At 53.3% G+C, this 17,352-nt stretch overlaps 2 protein-coding genes across 5 annotated transcripts in view; one reads left to right on the top strand and one right to left on the bottom strand.

Moving 5' to 3' along the window:
* GBX1 (gastrulation brain homeobox 1) overlaps nucleotides 1-10,385 on the top strand; it is a 26,188-nt gene extending 15,803 nt beyond the window's left edge. The window contains exon 4 of the mRNA XM_019655358.1: nucleotides 9,561-10,385. Within this exon, the coding sequence (XP_019510903.1) occupies nucleotides 9,561-10,111 (551 nt within the window). The 3' untranslated portion in view covers nucleotides 10,112-10,385. The remainder of the gene's footprint in view (nucleotides 1-9,560) is intronic.
* Nucleotides 10,386-12,020: 1,635 nt separating this feature from the next.
* The window catches only part of AGAP3 (ArfGAP with GTPase domain, ankyrin repeat and PH domain 3), a 56,605-nt gene continuing 51,273 nt past the window's right edge, over nucleotides 12,021-17,352 (bottom strand). For 2 of the 4 annotated variants that reach the window (XM_019655369.1, XM_019655366.1), the window contains exons 13-18: nucleotides 16,207-16,344; nucleotides 14,338-14,492; nucleotides 14,163-14,253; nucleotides 13,782-14,004; nucleotides 12,866-13,121; nucleotides 12,021-12,728 (exon numbers count right to left, since the gene is read on the bottom strand). In XM_019655369.1, coding sequence (XP_019510914.1) covers nucleotides 12,522-12,728; nucleotides 12,866-13,121; nucleotides 13,782-14,004; nucleotides 14,163-14,253; nucleotides 14,338-14,492; nucleotides 16,207-16,344 — 1,070 coding nt within the window. In that variant the 3' untranslated portion in view covers nucleotides 12,021-12,521. The remainder of the gene's footprint in view (nucleotides 12,729-12,865; nucleotides 13,122-13,781; nucleotides 14,005-14,162; nucleotides 14,254-14,337; nucleotides 14,493-16,206; nucleotides 16,345-17,352) is intronic. The other 2 variants (XM_019655368.1, XM_019655367.1) reach the window with 2 other exon arrangements.

Raw genomic sequence — 17,352 nt, 5'->3', positions numbered from 1 at the left:
AGAGAGAGAGAGAGAGAGAGAGAGAGAGGGATTTCAGAAATGACAAGAGGAAGGTTTTACCAGGAGGATTGGAATGGGATGCTGAGATGCCCTGCACCATAGTGAAGGTAGAGTGGAAGAGAAGGGACTTCTGCAGTGGCATATGTAAATATGGAGATATATATTATAAATAATTAGGGTAATTCTTAGAATCATGGGCATCAATAGTCTATACTGGGAATAATGGAAGAGATGCAGTAATTGGAACGATGACGGGGAACTATTTAATTGGAAAGAAGGAAGAACCTAGTATGAGCAGTGCTTTGCATTGAGGGTGATGTTACAATGGGCAGCTACAGGCAAGAATTTTGCCTTAAAAGTAACGGGGAAAGAAAGATCTTTGCAGTGAAACTGGGAATTAGGAAATGGAAATGAGAGAAGTAACAGAGTAGACATGCAAAAAGAGAGACGGATTTACAAAGGGATGATAAGGCGAGTGGTGGGAGAGAGCTTTTATCTAGAGGGGACGGGGGCTGCCCCATGCTGAGGTGGAGCGAAGACAGCCTGTCTCCTCGGAACCAGTGGGAAGACAGGGCTCTCTATGCAGGTGGCAGTGCCACAGCCGCAGTGGCCATGATGGGGACGAAAGAGGTCTGGATTGGGAGTGACAAAGAAGAGGTTGGGGTGTTTCATGGGAAATAGGATCGTGCTGGGAGCAAGGGATCCGCTCTGAGGAATGTGAACGAGACACTGATGTGCTTAATAGGGAGAAGGGATGCCTGAATGTGGCGTGACAGGAGAGGGACCTGCTCAGGCTGAATTAAGTTGTAGGCAGAGACAGCCGGCCCGGGACTGCAGTGAAGCAGGGTCTTCATTCCCTTCCCCTCATGGAAGGGAAAGCAATCATCTCTAAGGGACGAAACAAAAAACTCTCTACTAGAAGTGGGGAGGCTGGGGGGGGGCAGAGACGCGGGTTATGAGGAAAAAAGCCCTGTGTGGAGAACGAGGTCAGGACCAAACAGGACGATACTTCTGAACTGGGGGTCACGGGGGACGGGTTTCTTGACTGAATTCTGGAGGAAAGGGTGTGGTGCTGGAAGCAAGGAGAAGATGGAACTGTGTCGGGAGCAGTGGGAAGAGAGTGGGGCGCAGAGGTGTGCTGGGAGGAGAGAGGAAGGTGCCGTTGTCCTGAGAGTGAAGGCATGGAGCGTTGTGTGCTGGAATGGACAGTAACTCTCCCATACATTAGACATGGACACTGGAAACATGTAACTGAGTGGCCTTGGCCCAATCACACCTCTCTGTGGCTTAGGGGTTGGAGTTAGGCGATCTGTAAGGTTGCTTCTAGCGCGAAAATTCTGTTTTTATCTCTAAGGATACCCCTATTAATGAATTGTTTCCTTAAAAACAGGGAAAGCATGTGGAGCGAAGGGGTTGGGGGACATCCTGTACTTTTCAGGGCTGAGTTGTGGCGGTAGCTGACGAGGAAGAGGAGGCTGGGATATGTACATCTTGAGGAGAAATCAGGGCTGGGCTTTAGGCTAGAAAAGGCTTTGTCATTGGGGACTGGGGAGGCGTTAACCTGAGCTATGGCTGTGTACACCCTCATATTAAATGAGAGAGAAAAACATCTGATAGAGGTGGGATAGTTCTTCTCCGGGCCAAAAAGATGGAGGGTCAGCTGTGACCGATTTGACCTGGTGAGGAAGAAAGCAGTGCCATCAGGGAGGGAGAAAAGGAAAGGCTGCGTTGTGGAATCGATCAGTCCTGTGTGGAATCCGTTCCTCTGTGGGATCCGTTCCTCTGTGGAGTCAGTCCTGTGTGGTATCCATTCCTGTGTGGAATCCGTTCCTGTGTGGAAGCAGTCCTGTGTGGGATCAGTCCTGGACTCTTATATTATTTCTCCAACGGGTACAGTATTTTTGATAGGGTGACATTACGATTCAGTCTCTTTTTCATTCAGTGTTAACAAAGGGATGTGGCGTGGTGCAGAGGAGTGGGCACGGGCTGTGAATACAGATCTTGGCGCCAGCCACCCTTGCTTTGTGACCTCCCGTGAAATACTAACATCTGAAGTGTCAGTTTCCTCACCAGTAAAGTAAGGGCCACGATGCTCACCTCACAGGATTCAGGGTTAAATGAGAAGACACTTGTCCAGCATCCGAAAGTAATAGGCGTGAGAGACGTGATCTGTGTTGTCCTTGTTCTGGAAATGGATGGAGAGCTGTCCTGGGAATTCAGTTGGGAAAGACATCTTCCCTAGGAATTGTGGAGGCCGGGCGAGATTCCCTGTACTGATAAGGACACGTATCTCTGGGAGTAGCAGAAACAGCGTTGCGTTCTGAGAGCTGTTCATATGAAGACTCCAGGAGAGAACATCGTGTTAATCTAACAGAGGGGGGGGGTTCCCATTTGTGTCTCTGGCTCTTGCCCCCTTTCGCCCCCCCCCCCCGTCTGGCATTTAGCATCCTCTGTAGACCCCAAGGCTGCCCAAAGCCCTTCTGCTGTGTCCCCCTGGGGCCTGTTCTTCCATTCTCTCCATTAAAAAAAAAATACCTCTCCTTTTTTCTTCATCAAAGTTCCTATCCCTTCATATGTCTGATCTCAGTTGTTAGGAGCAAAGCCATTGGATTAAAATAATTCACACTCAGGTGGATTAAGGAGATTTTTAAAAGTCCAAATGAATCTCAAACTGGTGGAGTTTTAGGGTGGTGTTATGATGAATAATTTCAGGTAATGTGGGAACGTTATTTTGGATGGGAGAGTTGTGAGGCATGAGGCGGGGAGGCTGACTTCCCCGGAGTCCTGCGATTATTGTCGCTTCCAGTTACAGCATCGCATGGAGTCAGAGCTCTTTGAGTTGCCAGTGACAGTAGCTCAATTCTAATTTAAGCTACAAAGGGACAGTTATTGATTCACATGACTACAAGGTACAGGAACACAAACAGTGTTGTTAGGTCTTTTTTTCTTACTCCCAACCTGGCTTTTCTCTCTGTCTTCACCTCATTCGCTCCTGAAGAGAGGCAGGAGGCGGCGGGTGTCAGAAGCATAAGCAGCTCCTGATTTTTATAATCCCAGGGTGGGCCCCCAGTGACTTCTAGCACATATAAAATCCTGGGGTGACCGATTAACTAGCTGGAGTCAGGTCCCCAGGGAGATGGGATGTTACGATTGGTTAGATCCAGGTCCCACGCCTACATGGTCATGAGGGTGGAGACGTGATTGACAAGCGCAGTGTGCTGGGTAGTAGGTGAGAAGCAGTGCCTAAAGGAAGGGGGGACTCCTGGGCGGACAAAAACAAACCCCAAACAGATACCTAACAACCAGAAAGGAGGAGAAGAACGTACCTGCAGCTCCCTTTCAGTATTAGAAGGAAAGCCTCCCCCCTGCTAGTTACGCAGTCCTGGGAGTGATAGGAGAGGTGCCGGGTGAGGCTCTGAAGAGTTCTGTGACGAGGAAGGCAGAGAGGGAGGAAGACAGGAGGACATTTCTGGTCCTCCACGAGGTTGACGCATGTACAAGAGCGAGCTGTACTTGAGGGACTAGGGAGACAGTTGCAAACTAGAAGCTAGAGAAAACGGATATTAAAACAAAGCTGTTTCCATAGTTTAGCAATATTATTTTTTAAATGTGAAAATACGTTTTGAAATAAAAGGAATGTTGACTGGTGAGATTACATTATACGAACCAGTAATGACAGAAAAAAGGAAAATATGAGGACGATCTGGTGGGAGTGTCGTGGTGGGAAATGAGGAGGGGCATCGCCCGTCAAAAGACAGAGGTGAAATGTGGGGAGCGCGGCCTCTCCTACTGCAATGGGAAGAATCTTCTCTGAGAACGTCCAGGGAAGGTATTACTCAGGCTAGAGCTCCGTGGTGAGACGTGAGAGGGGTGAGGCCTAAACTAAACTGGATTTGATAGGAAGGTTATTTATCTGATGAGGCATCCGGGGAAAGGACTTTGTATTGCAAGTGGGAGGAGAAGAGAAGATAAAAGGATAAAAGTGCACAGGAGAAAGCGGCATCGATTATCGAGGGGCCCAGGGTTCTAGGCATGGCCCTGTCCCCAGCTGTGCGACTTAGGAAAACCATTTTCTGAAACGCAGTACCGTCACCTGAAAATAAGGTGGCTAGCCTCCCATCAGTACTACTAATACATAGGTCTACTCCACTTCAGCGAGTTGCTCGAAGATAAAAGACTACATGTGGAAGTGTCCCGGGAAAGCTACAGGTTATGCAGGGGTGCTCTTGGCAGTGAGAAGGTTAATATGCCACGAGAGGAGCTCTGAGCTTGGGTGGGTGGGAAGAGTGCCCCGAGCTTGTTACGAAGGTGGGAGAGGCTCTGGATGGCCGTGGTGTAGGGAAAATTCTCACGTCCATCTGGAGTCAGGCATGCTTAAGAGTCATGGGACGAATAGAGACAGTGACGATGAACTTCCCTGACTGTCCCTAAAGTTATAGGAAGGAGCCACAGCATAACGGGGGCATGAAATGAACGGGGCTGAGTGAAAAGCAAACTGAAAGTCAGTTGTTATAAACGACAGGCGAGAGTACTGTCTCTGAACAGAGGAATAGTTCTGTGCTGGGCGTGATGATGACAGGAGGGTGAAGACACGAGAGTGGTGGCAAATGCACCTGTTCGTAGAGGGAAGGGAAGTCAGAAGTCAGTGGAATGGGGGACAGACTTCTCTTTAGTGGATATAAAGACTTTGATTTTCTATAAACCAGAACAGGGCAGGGTGGATAAGGGACAGCAAAGGAACTCTGTACGTCCCCATAGCTGGGATCTAACATGGCTCTCCATGCCCCAAGGCGGTTTTCTGTGCCATGGCCCAGGCCCACCATCCTTGGTGACCACAGCTGTGGGACGCCCCCTCGAGATGGCCCGAGCCTGGTGCTGTGGATTCTTTTTACTGGAAAATGCCTACCATGGATGCTTTGGCCCTTGATTTCTACTCCAGCCTGATTGGACCCATTACCAAGATGGGGCCTGCCTGTATCTGTGGAGCTGCGTCCCTTCCTCTTGGCAGGAAAGCCCCACGTAAGCGCATCCCTGGAGCCTGAGCGCTGCTCTCTGGAGTGGGATTAACGCCCTGGCACGGACTTCACGAGTAACTGTGACTCAAATCTCGTGATTCCTGGTTCTTAGGGTAACAGTAACCACCGGGATAATTCACAGTGAACCCTGAATGTTTCCTAATAAGTAATCTGCTCCACAATTATTCCCCCTGGACAGACACCACACTTTTTCCACCGACTCTAGACTTACCCACAGGGAACAAGTTGAAAACTCAATATATTCTTCTATTACCAGTAATAACATTTTCATACACAAAGATCCGAAGGTTTCTATCTGTTTGGCTTACCTGCCTAGCACAGTCAAATCATTTTCAATGAACAATTTTCCTTTTGCTGAAATTATTCTCATCAGAGTCATTATTTCCCACGTAAAACTTTTGATGAAGTCTTGTTTTGTTGATCAAGTTTGTTGCTCCTATCAACTAGTTAGAGCATCTATAATTAGAAATTTACTGTTAGTGACATTATATCTACCAAGTCCAATTATTCTAAATCAAATTTTGCAAATAGAAATTTTATCAAGAAGATTTGCTTCTGTCAATTTTTAGTCAATACCACATTTTTCTATGTGCAAATTTTGATTTTGTTTGATTATATTAACTATTCTTATTCACTATAAAGCAGATGAAAGACAATAGTTTGCATTTATTTTTTAGCTAACTCATGAGAATAGTCAGCTGTTTCAGGGTTGCTATATTTTAAAGGATTGGGCTACTGTATCGCTCATCCAATTCTGAATATGTTTCTATCGCTTTACGTGTTGCATTCTAACATACTCCACTGTGGCGGTGCAAGGAGCCAATGGCAGGGCCAAAATGTTTTGCTTTGCTCCAAATGGATCAATGTTTGGGTAAAAAAAGTAGGGGCGGGGGTTAAAAAAAAAAAGCTTTTTGCTCTTTTTTTTTTTCTCCTGGTTTTTTTTTTCCTATTTTCTCTCTCCCATCTCTAAACCTTTTAGCTCTTTCAGTTTCTCTGATTATCATTTAATTCTTCTGCCGCTGTATCTACGCTACTTCTCTCTTGCCTCTCGCCTCTGCCTGCTTTCCTTCTCTGTCCTTCTCCTTGGCCTTTCTCACTGGCCCGTGCTCTCATTGGGCTGTCTTTTCCCCTCGGGGTTGCTTTCTTCTTTGCCCCACCCCCACCTCCTTCCAAGAGTTGCTTATCAGAGCCCTCAATGTCATGATTATAAAGGCTCAGAAAGAAACTCTTGCCCCTGCAGCTCAGCATCCCACTGGGATCAAGTAACCACGAGAGGTTGTGAACCTGCGCTTCTTGTCTGGCTTTAAAAGCAGCACTGAGGGTGGCCCGCTTATGCGGGCTGGATTTTATGGGATCTGTCTAAAGACAGAGGGATGGATGATGCGATCTCAGGAGGGCCCTGCCAGATCAAGGAACCTGGGAGCCTCATCTCAATCATCATCAATTTAGATTTATTGGACACCCCTTGGGTACCCCGAGCTGTGCTAAATGATTTCATCCTTGAAGCCCTAAAATCCAGTTCCTGCCTTTTTAGCAGCTGTTTAAAATATTGTAATATTGGTCGGAGTTTTTACAAGATTTTGGTTTTTTCTGTGATTATTTACTACAAACCGTATTTTAAAAATGAAAAGTGAGAGGATTTAGCAATAATGTTGGAGACTGTCCTTTTTTTTTAGCATAAGATCCTGTAGATTTCCACCCCATATGGGTTCCTCTCCAGCTACTGTGAGATCAGAGGGCATACCGAAAAGTGGGCAGGATAATACTCCTGGAGAGAGTGTCTGTGGGCACTGGAGCTGGGATGGGGTGGGGCTGTGGGGAATATTTTAGGAGAGGCTGGGAAAGGAGAGACACGGAGAGAGAGCAAGCTTGGGAACTGTTTATTTAATCAACAAATATATATTGAGTGCCTACCCTGTGCAGGTCACTTTCTAAATGCTGAAGCTACAGCAGTGAAACACTATATCAAAAATCCCTACCTTCATGGAGTTTATATTTTAATAGGAAGAGAGAGCCAATAAAATGAATAAATCAAGTTGGTGACATGTACAATAGCAACAAAGAAAGCAGAGGTGGGGAGTATTGAGAGTTTTAATTTTAAAAGCGACAAAGACCTTTACTTTAGGCAATGAGCCAGTGCCAAACTCTGGGTGAAGGGTACGTACGATATTCCAGAGAAGAACCTGGGAAGCGAGAGAGAGAGAGGGCAGAAGTTTGGAGAAGGCATCAGTGACCCAGGGGAGAGGTGATGGTGACTTGGACTGGTTGGATGCAGAGGAGGTGGTGAGAAGAGGTGGGTCTGGGTGCATTTTAAAGGCAGCAGCACTGCCAGTAGCTGCTGGCGGGTTGGGTGTGGGTTGTAAGAGAGAGCAAAGGTTTGAACAACAGGGAGGATGGAGTTACCATGAACTGAGATTGGCTTGGGGGAAAGATCGCGAGGGCAGTCTGCGAGATGTTGCGTCTGCATTCTGTGCACGCGGGAAATAGTGTGGGGAAGAGCCCTTACTGAAACGAAGGCGGAAACCAAGGATGTGAGTCTTGCAGGAACTGAGATGGGTTTGGCTAGGGAGGAGATGGGGGGGGGGGACGCATGGGCTGGTGAGAGGTGAGTGTGGTGAGGAGCGCTTTCGCATCGCTTTGGCATCGCACCGGAGGCTGGGCCGAGCTGCTAAGGAGAGAACCAGTCCGCTTGCTGGTGAACACCGGCATAGGGAGGCTGGGTGAGCTGAACTGGGCTGTGCCACATGGGCTTGAGAAGGTTAGGTAAAGAGTGAAGCACTCCAGGGACAAAAGGTGGGCTGGGGGGTAAAAATACCTTTGAGGGGTGAAGAAACTGACGGAGATGGAGGTGGGCTCGGGATGTGGGCCGAGAGTTCTGGCCTCTTAAGGAAAATGTCGACGTGGCTCTAGAGAAAAAGCACAGGCGTAGATTGCATCAGTGAGGGGCAAGGGACAACCCTGGGAGCCAGGAGGGCATTGACAGTGACTGGGCTGGTCCTGGAGGCCCTGAGAAGTTAGTTCTTGCTGGCGCGCAGGCAGATGGGGAGGGGTTAGAGGTCAGGTCTGCGTGCTGGAAGGTGTTCGAGCCACGTACACACGTGCACACCCCTTTCCTCTTATAAAGCATTTCATCATTTGGGTTGTACTCTCAGCCTCGGCGTGCGCTTGAGCGTGCATGTGATTGGTGGTGGGTGTACATGCGCTCCCACATCTGCGAAGCCCTCCCCTCTTTACACAGCGAACTCTATTGGTCAGGAACTATTCGGTTTACAGATTATCCATTTTCTCTTGTTCTCTTTCCTGTTGGTTGGTTTTCTTTTGACTTTTTATTGTTTTACTACTTATGGGTCCTTTGGACAGAAAGCAAGAGATTTTTGTAAAAGTCAAACACTGAAAACATTCGTAATGCATTATTTGCAGCTCTGGCAAAAACATCAGTGGATCATCATAAAACCAATGGTTGAACCCAATTTTACAATTACGTATGGGTTAAAACGTTGATATGGCTGTGATTACAAATACTCAGTAATCTAAATGAGACAAACTCTCTTTTTTACTGTCTCTATTTTCCCTTGCCGCTTTTCTATTTCTCCCCATAGTCCCTCCATGTTCCCAGCTGGCATCAAGCTCGGGGTCCCCAGGATTCCGAACTTGAGGAGAAAGCAGCTGTTTGTGCTGCTCAGCAACCTTGACTAGGAGAGGGAAGGTGGAAAAGCGATGACGTCATTTTAAAATAAGGGGAAAGATAAAAAGAGGCTTCAGGGGGCTAAGCAATTGGAGGAAAAACCAGGCCATGTGGCTGGGAGGGGTCCCCATTCTGGTTAAGGAGAAGGGGGCACAGTAAGGAAACCTGACTCCTAGGTCCTTGGATACCATTTCTTGGACCCAGATTTTGGGAGTAGCGGTTAGGGAATCAGATGACCCTCAAGTTCCCATCCGGAAATGAGGTTCTGTGATTCTAGATCTAAGGGAGAAGGAAGGAGGAGAGAGATTGGTCAACGCGCAGCTCTTCCCACTGGGCTGGATGAGGCTTCCCAGGAGAATGACAGAGACCAACAGCCCCCCGTCCCCCTCTATCCTGCAAACGTAGATTGTCCTACATTGCCCAGTCCTGCTGACAGCGACCAAAAGGACCCTAAGCTTCATCCCTGAGGCTGCGTGGTCTGGGTTTGGAGAAAGCGGAGAAGGTAGTGAGTGGGCGGAATGAGGTGAAGGTGGCGGGAACAGTGAGGGGACAGTCCTGGGAACAATGCTCCTTTGATAAGACACTTACTGCCTGCCCCACTGCCATAGTGAAATCTGTGCTGGTTAATACCTTTCTTTCCATTTCTTTGTCTCCCCTGAACCTCTTCCCCACCCCTCACCCTGGATGTGCTGTCCTTGTCTCCCCTTCCTCGCCACCTCACCCCCTCCACGTTTGCATCGCTTCCTGCTGTCTGCCCGGCCACGGTTCCACGTGCCTCCTCCAACCTGCCTGCCTTTTCCTGCCTTCTCCCTCCCTGCTCGTGGGTGTTGGCTCCCCAGAGGGGAAGGTGTACAGCTCAGATGAGGAGAAGCTGGAGGCACCAGCAAGAGACCCAGCAGGCAGCGAGCAGGAGGAAGAGGGCTCGGGCGGTGACAGTGAGGACGACGGTTTCCTGGACAGCTCTGGAGGGGGCCCGGGGGTTCTCCTGGGACCTAAACCGAAACTAAAGGGGAGCCTGGGGACTGGCGCCGAGGAGGCAGCACCAGTGGCAGCAGGAGTCACAGCTCCTGGGGGCAAGAGCAGGCGTCGCCGCACGGCGTTTACCAGCGAGCAGCTTTTGGAATTGGAGAAGGAGTTTCACTGCAAGAAGTACCTGAGCTTGACAGAGCGCTCCCAGATCGCCCACGCCCTCAAGCTCAGTGAAGTGCAGGTCAAGATCTGGTTTCAGAACCGGAGGGCCAAGTGGAAGCGCATCAAAGCTGGCAACGTGAGCAGCCGCTCCGGGGAGCCCGTAAGAAACCCCAAGATTGTGGTGCCCATCCCAGTGCATGTCAACCGGTTCGCCGTGCGGAGCCAGCACCAACAGATGGAACAGGGGGCCCGGCCCTGACGCGCCTCCCGAGGACTTTGGAAGCCAAGGGTCGGCGCCTGAGCCTGCTCTGACACTGGGTTCAGGCTCTGCGGACCCGAGGGGCTCCCACTGTGATTCTGCCCTGGGAGGGGGCTCAGCTGGCAATGAACTTAGCTCCAGGTGCGCTCTTCTGCCAACCTGGGATGTGGGCACCTGGCCCTGGGCCTGTTCCAGAGACCCTCAGGACTGGGGCTTCAGGGTGAAAGGGGCCGGGGTTCTCAGTGCCCAGGAGCTGTGGGGACTGAGTGCGCTCCTGGGCAGGGCGGGGGGGTTCCAAAACGCGGAGGGCCTGAAAGGCTCCTGGAATCACTTTTGACAGGTGGGAGGAAGCCAGGGTGATGCCCAGCCAAGCTGATCACAGCTCCTTATTTATTTTGTGTAAAGTTTGTATATACGGACCTATCTGCCTCTGTCTGTCTGTCTGCACCCGAGAGGGACTGGGAAAGTTGTGTTTCCTCGATCCTCACCCAGAGTTTAGTGACATCTTACTGCCCCGGACTGGGTACCATCTTGTCTGTCTATAGCACAAGGACACGCAAACGAAATGGAACCGTCACTCGCCTCCTTAGAAACTCCTCAGGACACACCGTCTCCCCCCACGTAACCTCCCTCCACGTCCGTCCTTTCCCAGCGAGGGCACTGCCCCCTGCACGCACCTCTAGCCTCACGCTCCTAACTGCATGCACTTTTTTTCACCCATTGGACAGGCAAGCTTCTGCCTCTTCTTTTTGGAAATGCTGGCTGACTTCAGGGTAGAGGAGTCACTCCCTTCTGGATTAGAGGAAATGAAGTACTTGACCCGAGTTTAGCTGGGTTATGTCCAGGCCCTAACTAGGTAGAGGTGACCAGTCCTGTTAGTGACGGGTGGGCTGGGGCCTCCTCCTCACCACGCTTTGGTATTCCAGACATGAGGGCCTGGAGCGAAATCCCCATTTCCAGTTCTCTGTTTCTTATGGCATTAATTATGGTCTCTCCTTCTCCCCATCACAGCGTTTACAAAGCTCGGGATACCAAATCCTCTTCAGTTAGAAAACGAGGTTGGTTGAGAAGGCCCCCTGCAGAGTGGATGAGGCAGGAAAGACCCTGTGATGGTTCTGGAAGGGCACGTACGTACTGTGGGGGAAGCTATGGAGACAGGCACGCGAGGCTTTGGGATTGCAATGCCTGAGGCTTTGGGATTGCAATTCTGTGAGCAAATTAAGGAACAGCATCAGTGGACCCTAACTTAGCGAGTTCTCATCCTTCAAGAACAGCTACATGGGTTTCCCCTCGGTTTCCCTTCTAGAAGAACTAAGGGACAGAGGGTCAGGCGGGGGCTCTGGACTCTGCCCCAGCCTGGCAAGATGAGCAGCGTTCAGGCGACTCTCCTGCCACCCGTGACCCACTCGTCCCCTTCCCTCCAAAGCTGCGCCTCGGCACGAGCCCCGAGAAGCGCCGCCCTACTAAGCACTTACCTGCGGCGGCCCCAGAACTCTTCTCCTGTGAGTTGACGCAAACATCTCTCTGTCCATCTGCCTCGTTCCCAGGCTCTCAGGGAGGGGACAGTGCGTACGCCCGCCCTTTTGGTGACCTTTGGCCAGTGCATGGCAGGGCAGGGGGTTACTGCCATGACAGAATATTGATGAAAATGAGGAGGCTGGCTGGAAAAGCTGTGTGTGGGGGGTGAGTGGGAGAGAAACTCCCAGAGCTCCCATCAGGGTTCACGGCCAGTGCTGCTGACAAACTCAACTACACCCCAGCAGGAGGGCTGGAAGAAACACCCCCGGGGCCTCAAACCAACTGAGAGGGGAGAAAATCCCAGGGTACAGACAGTGGAAGTGAGAAGACGGGGATAAAGTAGAAGAGATGGGGGGCACCTGGGGAGGGGCAGAGAGATACAGGGGAAACAAGGCCACACACACGGTCTGGTTTATTGGCTCATCATACACGCACACCAAATATGTACACAAACATAAATATTCCAATGTACAAATTTACACGGGACTCACAGATCACCCCCTTATCGCTCATCCAGCACCCCAACCTGTGCCCTGGTGGCTCCGCTTTAGGATGAAGGTTTGCGGGGGGGCTGGCACGAGAGGGTAGGAATCTGGAGGAGGGCGAGGTCCTGCTCCCCTCTCCTCCCAGGTACCTCCAAAGGGTCCTGTCCCTTCGCAATGGCACCGGAGGGCAGAGGCTAAACACCTCCACACCGTCTGCTGCAGTTCAAATCCCAGACGTCTCCTCTGAGCGTCTCCCCCATTTAGCTCTTCTCCTCGTTGACGCTTTGTTTTCCTCTCCTTCTTCCTTTCTGCGTGTCCCTGCCGCTCATTCTGTGTCTGTTTCCCCAGTGCCTGTGGGGAGGACGGTCCCCAGGCTACGCAGTCCTTCTGGCCCCTCTGCCTGGGCCTCAAAGGAGGCTAGGACTTCGGTGCAGCTCAGCAGAGGTGTTGGTGCCGTTGGCAGGCTCTCTGTTGGGGGCAGGTGTTAAGCCACAGCCCTCCCCAGGGCAGCCATGCTGGATCAAGATGTCTGCACACTCCTGGCTGCCGGCCCGGCGAGCGTAGGCCAGTGGAGTCAGGCCCCGGGCGTCCCGGCTCCGCACGTCCACCCCATACTGCAGAAGAAAGCACGCGTTCCCGGTTGGCATGACATGGCAGGAAAGGTGGGTTCTTGGGGAGGAAAAGGGGAGGTGGCTTTCAAAGGGCTGGGGTACACAGGACGCCAGAGTGGTCAGAGGAGCCCGCGACTCACCCAGATGAGCAGCTGTGTGAAGACGACGTTGGCCATGGCGCTGGACAGGTGCAGCGCCGTCCGCCCGTCCCCGTCCCCATAGGTCTCGTTCACCTCCTCCTTGGACCCGTGTGCCAGCAGCGTCACCAGCAGCCGCAGGTCGTCCTCCACCACGGCCCGAAGCAGCTGCTGCCCCAGCGGCACGTCCGAGCTCGGCAGTGGGGCCAGGAAGAGCTTCTGTTCGTACTTGGCCCGTATCCAGCGCTCCTTGTCCTCTCTGCAATCACAGGTCCACGGAGACATGAGCCGCAGAAGGGCCCGAGGGCGAGGGCCAGGGAGGGTGGCCAGGCAACGACAGAAATGCCCCAGAAGGGAACAGGGAGGAAACAGAGAAAGTGGCAGAGCAAAGAGAAGCCTAAGAAACCCAGGGCCTACAGAGGGGCAGTGGGCAATGCACAGGGTGTGGAGGCGGCTGGAAGGGAGGCCCCTGGGGGCCGCAGGGGTGTGGGAGGCCGAGAGGGCAGGAAGATTCCAGGCAGGGCTCCTGTGGCAGCTTATCTGGCCCTGCTAGAACAAAGCGGGTGGGAGCCTGCACTGGGGGCCCAGCACCACCCTATCTACCACCCATTCTCCCCATCTCAGAGCTCAGGCTCCGGCCTTCTCACCACTGCGCAGATAGGGCCCTGCGCATGCGCCTCCTGCTGGCCCCCTGACCTGCTGATAACGACTGAGAAAGGGCCTGTTGTTGTGAGGCGCCTGAGTGACAGGCAGAGAGGGGGAGGGGAACCCCAAGGGGCCAACTGCCAAGCAGAGCAACGGCCAGTTTTAACCCTTCTAGCACTGTCATGGCCACTCGGCACCATCCCCGGGCTTCCCCACAGAGGAGCACCGATGTCCCCTCCCCGCCCGACCAGCTTTCAAGGTCCCATCCACTTACCTGCAGGCGTCAGGCCCTGGCTTTGCATAGCCACCCAGGGCCCCCTCCCAGACACTATTGGCCAGGGCATTGCCCATCGCGGTCATGACAGCCAGCAGCTCCGGCGGCCAGTCATCGAGGTCAAGGGAACGGACCCGGGACAGGTGAGCGCCCAGATGCCGGTGGGTCCCTGAGCACTCGATGCACATCAGGGCGCCAAGGTTCAGGCTGGCCCAGTCTGGATCTAGGTGAGGACAGGAAGCGCGATGAAGCCCCCAGGCAACCGGTGAGACCAGCGGGACAGTCCTCCCTGCCCTCCTCCTGGGCCTCCCGAAAGCCTCCTGTGCACTTTCTCTAAACCGCCCCAACCCTGGCCCTGCCAGCCCCAGCCCTGGCACTCACTGGGGGCATCGCAGTCAATACAGAAGCTGTTGCCACGCACGGTACGGACGGCCTGCACAGCCAGAGCTGTATTCTGGTTCCCCAGTCGAGTCTGCCACGGCGGGAGAGAAAAGGGGTGGCTGGTCAGTCGTAAGACCACCTTTGGGTCCCACCCCACCAGGGCCTCCATGCCAACCTTGTCCTTGGCACTGCGGCAGGCCTGCAGGCTGGCGAGGATCTGGGCCTGCACACTCTGTACCCACAGCTCCCGCTCCTCTGCTGTCGACGCCTCAAAGTGCCACGTCTGTCCCGTGAGGGACACCACCACAAATTCAAACGACTCCTCTGCCTCTGTGGGGGACGGGAGCATTTACCACCATCACAGAAGCATGCCACCCAGAGACATGCCATCACCACGAGTGCACTCACTGCCCTGCTTTCCTGGCACTCCTCCACCTCCCCGGCCCCAGCCTCAAGGACCAGGCCTCCAGGACAGCTTGCAAGGGGGTGGGGGGCCGGGGGGGACAGGGAGCAAACTTGCAAATCTGGTGGGAGCCTCAAGCCTCCATTCCTGACCACCTGTGGAGCCTGGGTGAAAAAACTGACGGAGGCGCAAGGTTTGGGCATCAGTGGCGCTGCCAGGAATGGGCCTAGAAATCAGAAAGGGGTGCTTCCTGGAGAAAGAAGAGCTGAGCATCAGGAGAAGGATGCAGTTGGGTGCTAGGAGGCGATGCTGGGAGAGGGTGGGGGAAGGCGGGTGTGGGCACCATCCGTACATGTCAGCTGCAGCCGCCTCATTTTGCAGCTCATTAAACCCAATATTCCTGACGGCGTCAGCGTGGGGCTCCTGGGAGCTGGGCCCCTCCCCCGCCACCCTGGCATCCACAGGCAGGAAGGGCAAGTGCATGGGAGAGGGGAGGTTTTCTCCACGAGCTAGGGTGTGCGAGCAGGGAGGGACCCAGGGACATGTGCAGTGACAGGCACTGTGGGCTGGACTGTGACCCCGAGCAACGTGGTCAAGCTGTTCCAAGCCCGGCTCCCCCAGGCCCCATGAGTCTCATTCCCAGTGGTCACCGCCCCATGGGTGAACGGTGCTTAACAAGCAGTGTGAATGTGTCATGGGGCTGGAGAGACAGCTCAGGTACCTGTGGGCGAGCCACATGTTGTGCCCAGGGCTGCCTCTCACCTCAATGACACTGGCACCCCCTGGAGTCCTCCTGCGCTAAGGGTACGCGTCACAGAACTGCCTTCCCAGAAGAAGAAAGCGGGCCGCCTTCCTTTCCCCAGGCTCTACCATCCCACACATCGCCTTGCCTTCAACACAGCCTTCGAACTACATCATCTCCATGATTCGGGGCTAGTTCCCCGGGCCAGGTGGACACTGCCATGGACACTAGGCATCACCATATCACAAGTTGGCTGGGAAAGGTGGCGCTTTCCCACAGAGGTGGTCTCTGCCCACCTACCCACACCCCTAACCGTCATTGACCAGCAGCAGAAATGAGAATCTAGGCATCAGTACGTCACTTATTTGGGACCCAAGAGATTCCACCACTGAGCAGAGGGACGCTTTGAAGATACTTTACAGAAAACGATGGTAATGGATTACGTAAAAGGGCCTACGGAAAAACGAGGAGCCAGACTCCCTCAGCCTACAGACAACCCAGGAGAGAGACTGCCCATCGGCACACACGGACTAAACACCTAGCATGAGCCCAGCACGCATTCAACTCCATGGGTGATACAAGAGACACAGAAAACATAGGGCCCGCTTTTCTGCGGGACTTGGAAAAGCTATTGGAGGAATAGCCTGCGGTCTTTTACCTTCTATAAAAATAAAAGAAGCTCATGTTTTAACAGAAAGCGTTTAAATTAGGCAGAAGAAAGCTTTTCTGAGATACTAGGTCTAGATTACCAAAAGAAGTTGTGGGGCTACTTTTCCTGGGAATGATTACTGGAAAGTGCTCAATCTAACACAGAAAAAAAGGGTGTTCCTTTTAGGGCCCTATCCCCACGTCCCACTGCCCACCTCCTGGGCCCCAGTTTCCCTCTGGGTCCCCCTAACCTTCAGCAGCACTGCTGGGGCCATCTGGTCGGGGGGTGCCGGTGCTCTTTTTCCTCCGGTGCTTCTTCCGGTTGGAGTGGGGAGATGGGGGAGGTTCCAGCTTGGGGCTGGAACTGAGCACCTCGGCTGGACCACTGGCTGGTGAGGGGAGAGTTGGAGAAGTGTGGGCAGAAGGGAGGGTGGGGACAGGGCACAAGTCCTGCCTAGTGCCCCTGGGAGCTCCACCCTGACGGACAGAGGGGCCATCCTGGGAGAGCCAGACTTACGCCCTCTCCCCCTGGGGAAGGGTCTACCCAGCCAGTCCCAGTCCCAAAGCCCCCCCAGCCTCGGTGGGGAAGGTGGGGAGAGGAGGGTGCAGGAAAATCGGGCAGAGGCAGAGAAAGGCAAGGAGGACAGGCTGGCTTCTGCGGCCTGGAGGGGTGGAAGGCGGCCCAGGGACTCTCAGGGAGCTGAGGCCCCAGCAGCTCCGCACCAAATTTATCCTCAATCACACTCCCCGCTCCTCACAATTAATAGCAGAATTAGAAACAATCAGGGAGCTGCCTAATTACTGTCAATTAGAGCGCGCTAATCAAGCTCCCGTCTCCCACACCCCGCCCGGCGCTCACCACTAAATGTCAAACTTCATTAGAGGCAGACATGCTCCCCCCCTCCCCGCCTTCCTCCTTCCAGACTCAACAGTGGGGCCCCCCCAAGGCCAGCCCCAGCCCCCGGGCGGTGACCCAGGAAGGGCCCTAGCTCGCCTTCTCAGGCCCTGCACCCTCACTGCCCCAGGGGGCTGGGACTTGGGTCAGGCGCTGGGCAGATTCCTGCGGCCAGCACGGTAGCCCGGGCTGGGTCAGGCCTCTGGGGGGCAAATCAGGGAGGAGAGTTAACGGCCCCCCCGCGGGGAGCAGTAGGCGGGGCAGGTTTGCGGGTAGCCACCTCCTACCTCCCGGCGCCCAGGGGTCTCTGCCCATTTACACCCTCACTTAGGAAGGAGGGCAGAGCTGCTGACAGGATCTGTGGCTGAACAGTGAGGACATGAGTGAGATGAGAGGGGGAAGACAGGGAAGGCACTCGCTAAAGAGGCAGGAAAAAGGTAGGAGTTGAGATGCGGGCCAGGTACAGGACGTGGACAAAAAGGTCAGAAAATGAAGAAGAGCC

This window comes from Hipposideros armiger, unplaced genomic scaffold (assembly GCF_001890085.2).
Source record: "Hipposideros armiger isolate ML-2016 unplaced genomic scaffold, ASM189008v1 scaffold_239, whole genome shotgun sequence".
NCBI lineage: Eukaryota > Metazoa > Chordata > Mammalia > Chiroptera > Hipposideridae > Hipposideros > Hipposideros armiger.
This window is presented reverse-complemented; position numbering and strand designations above follow the sequence as displayed.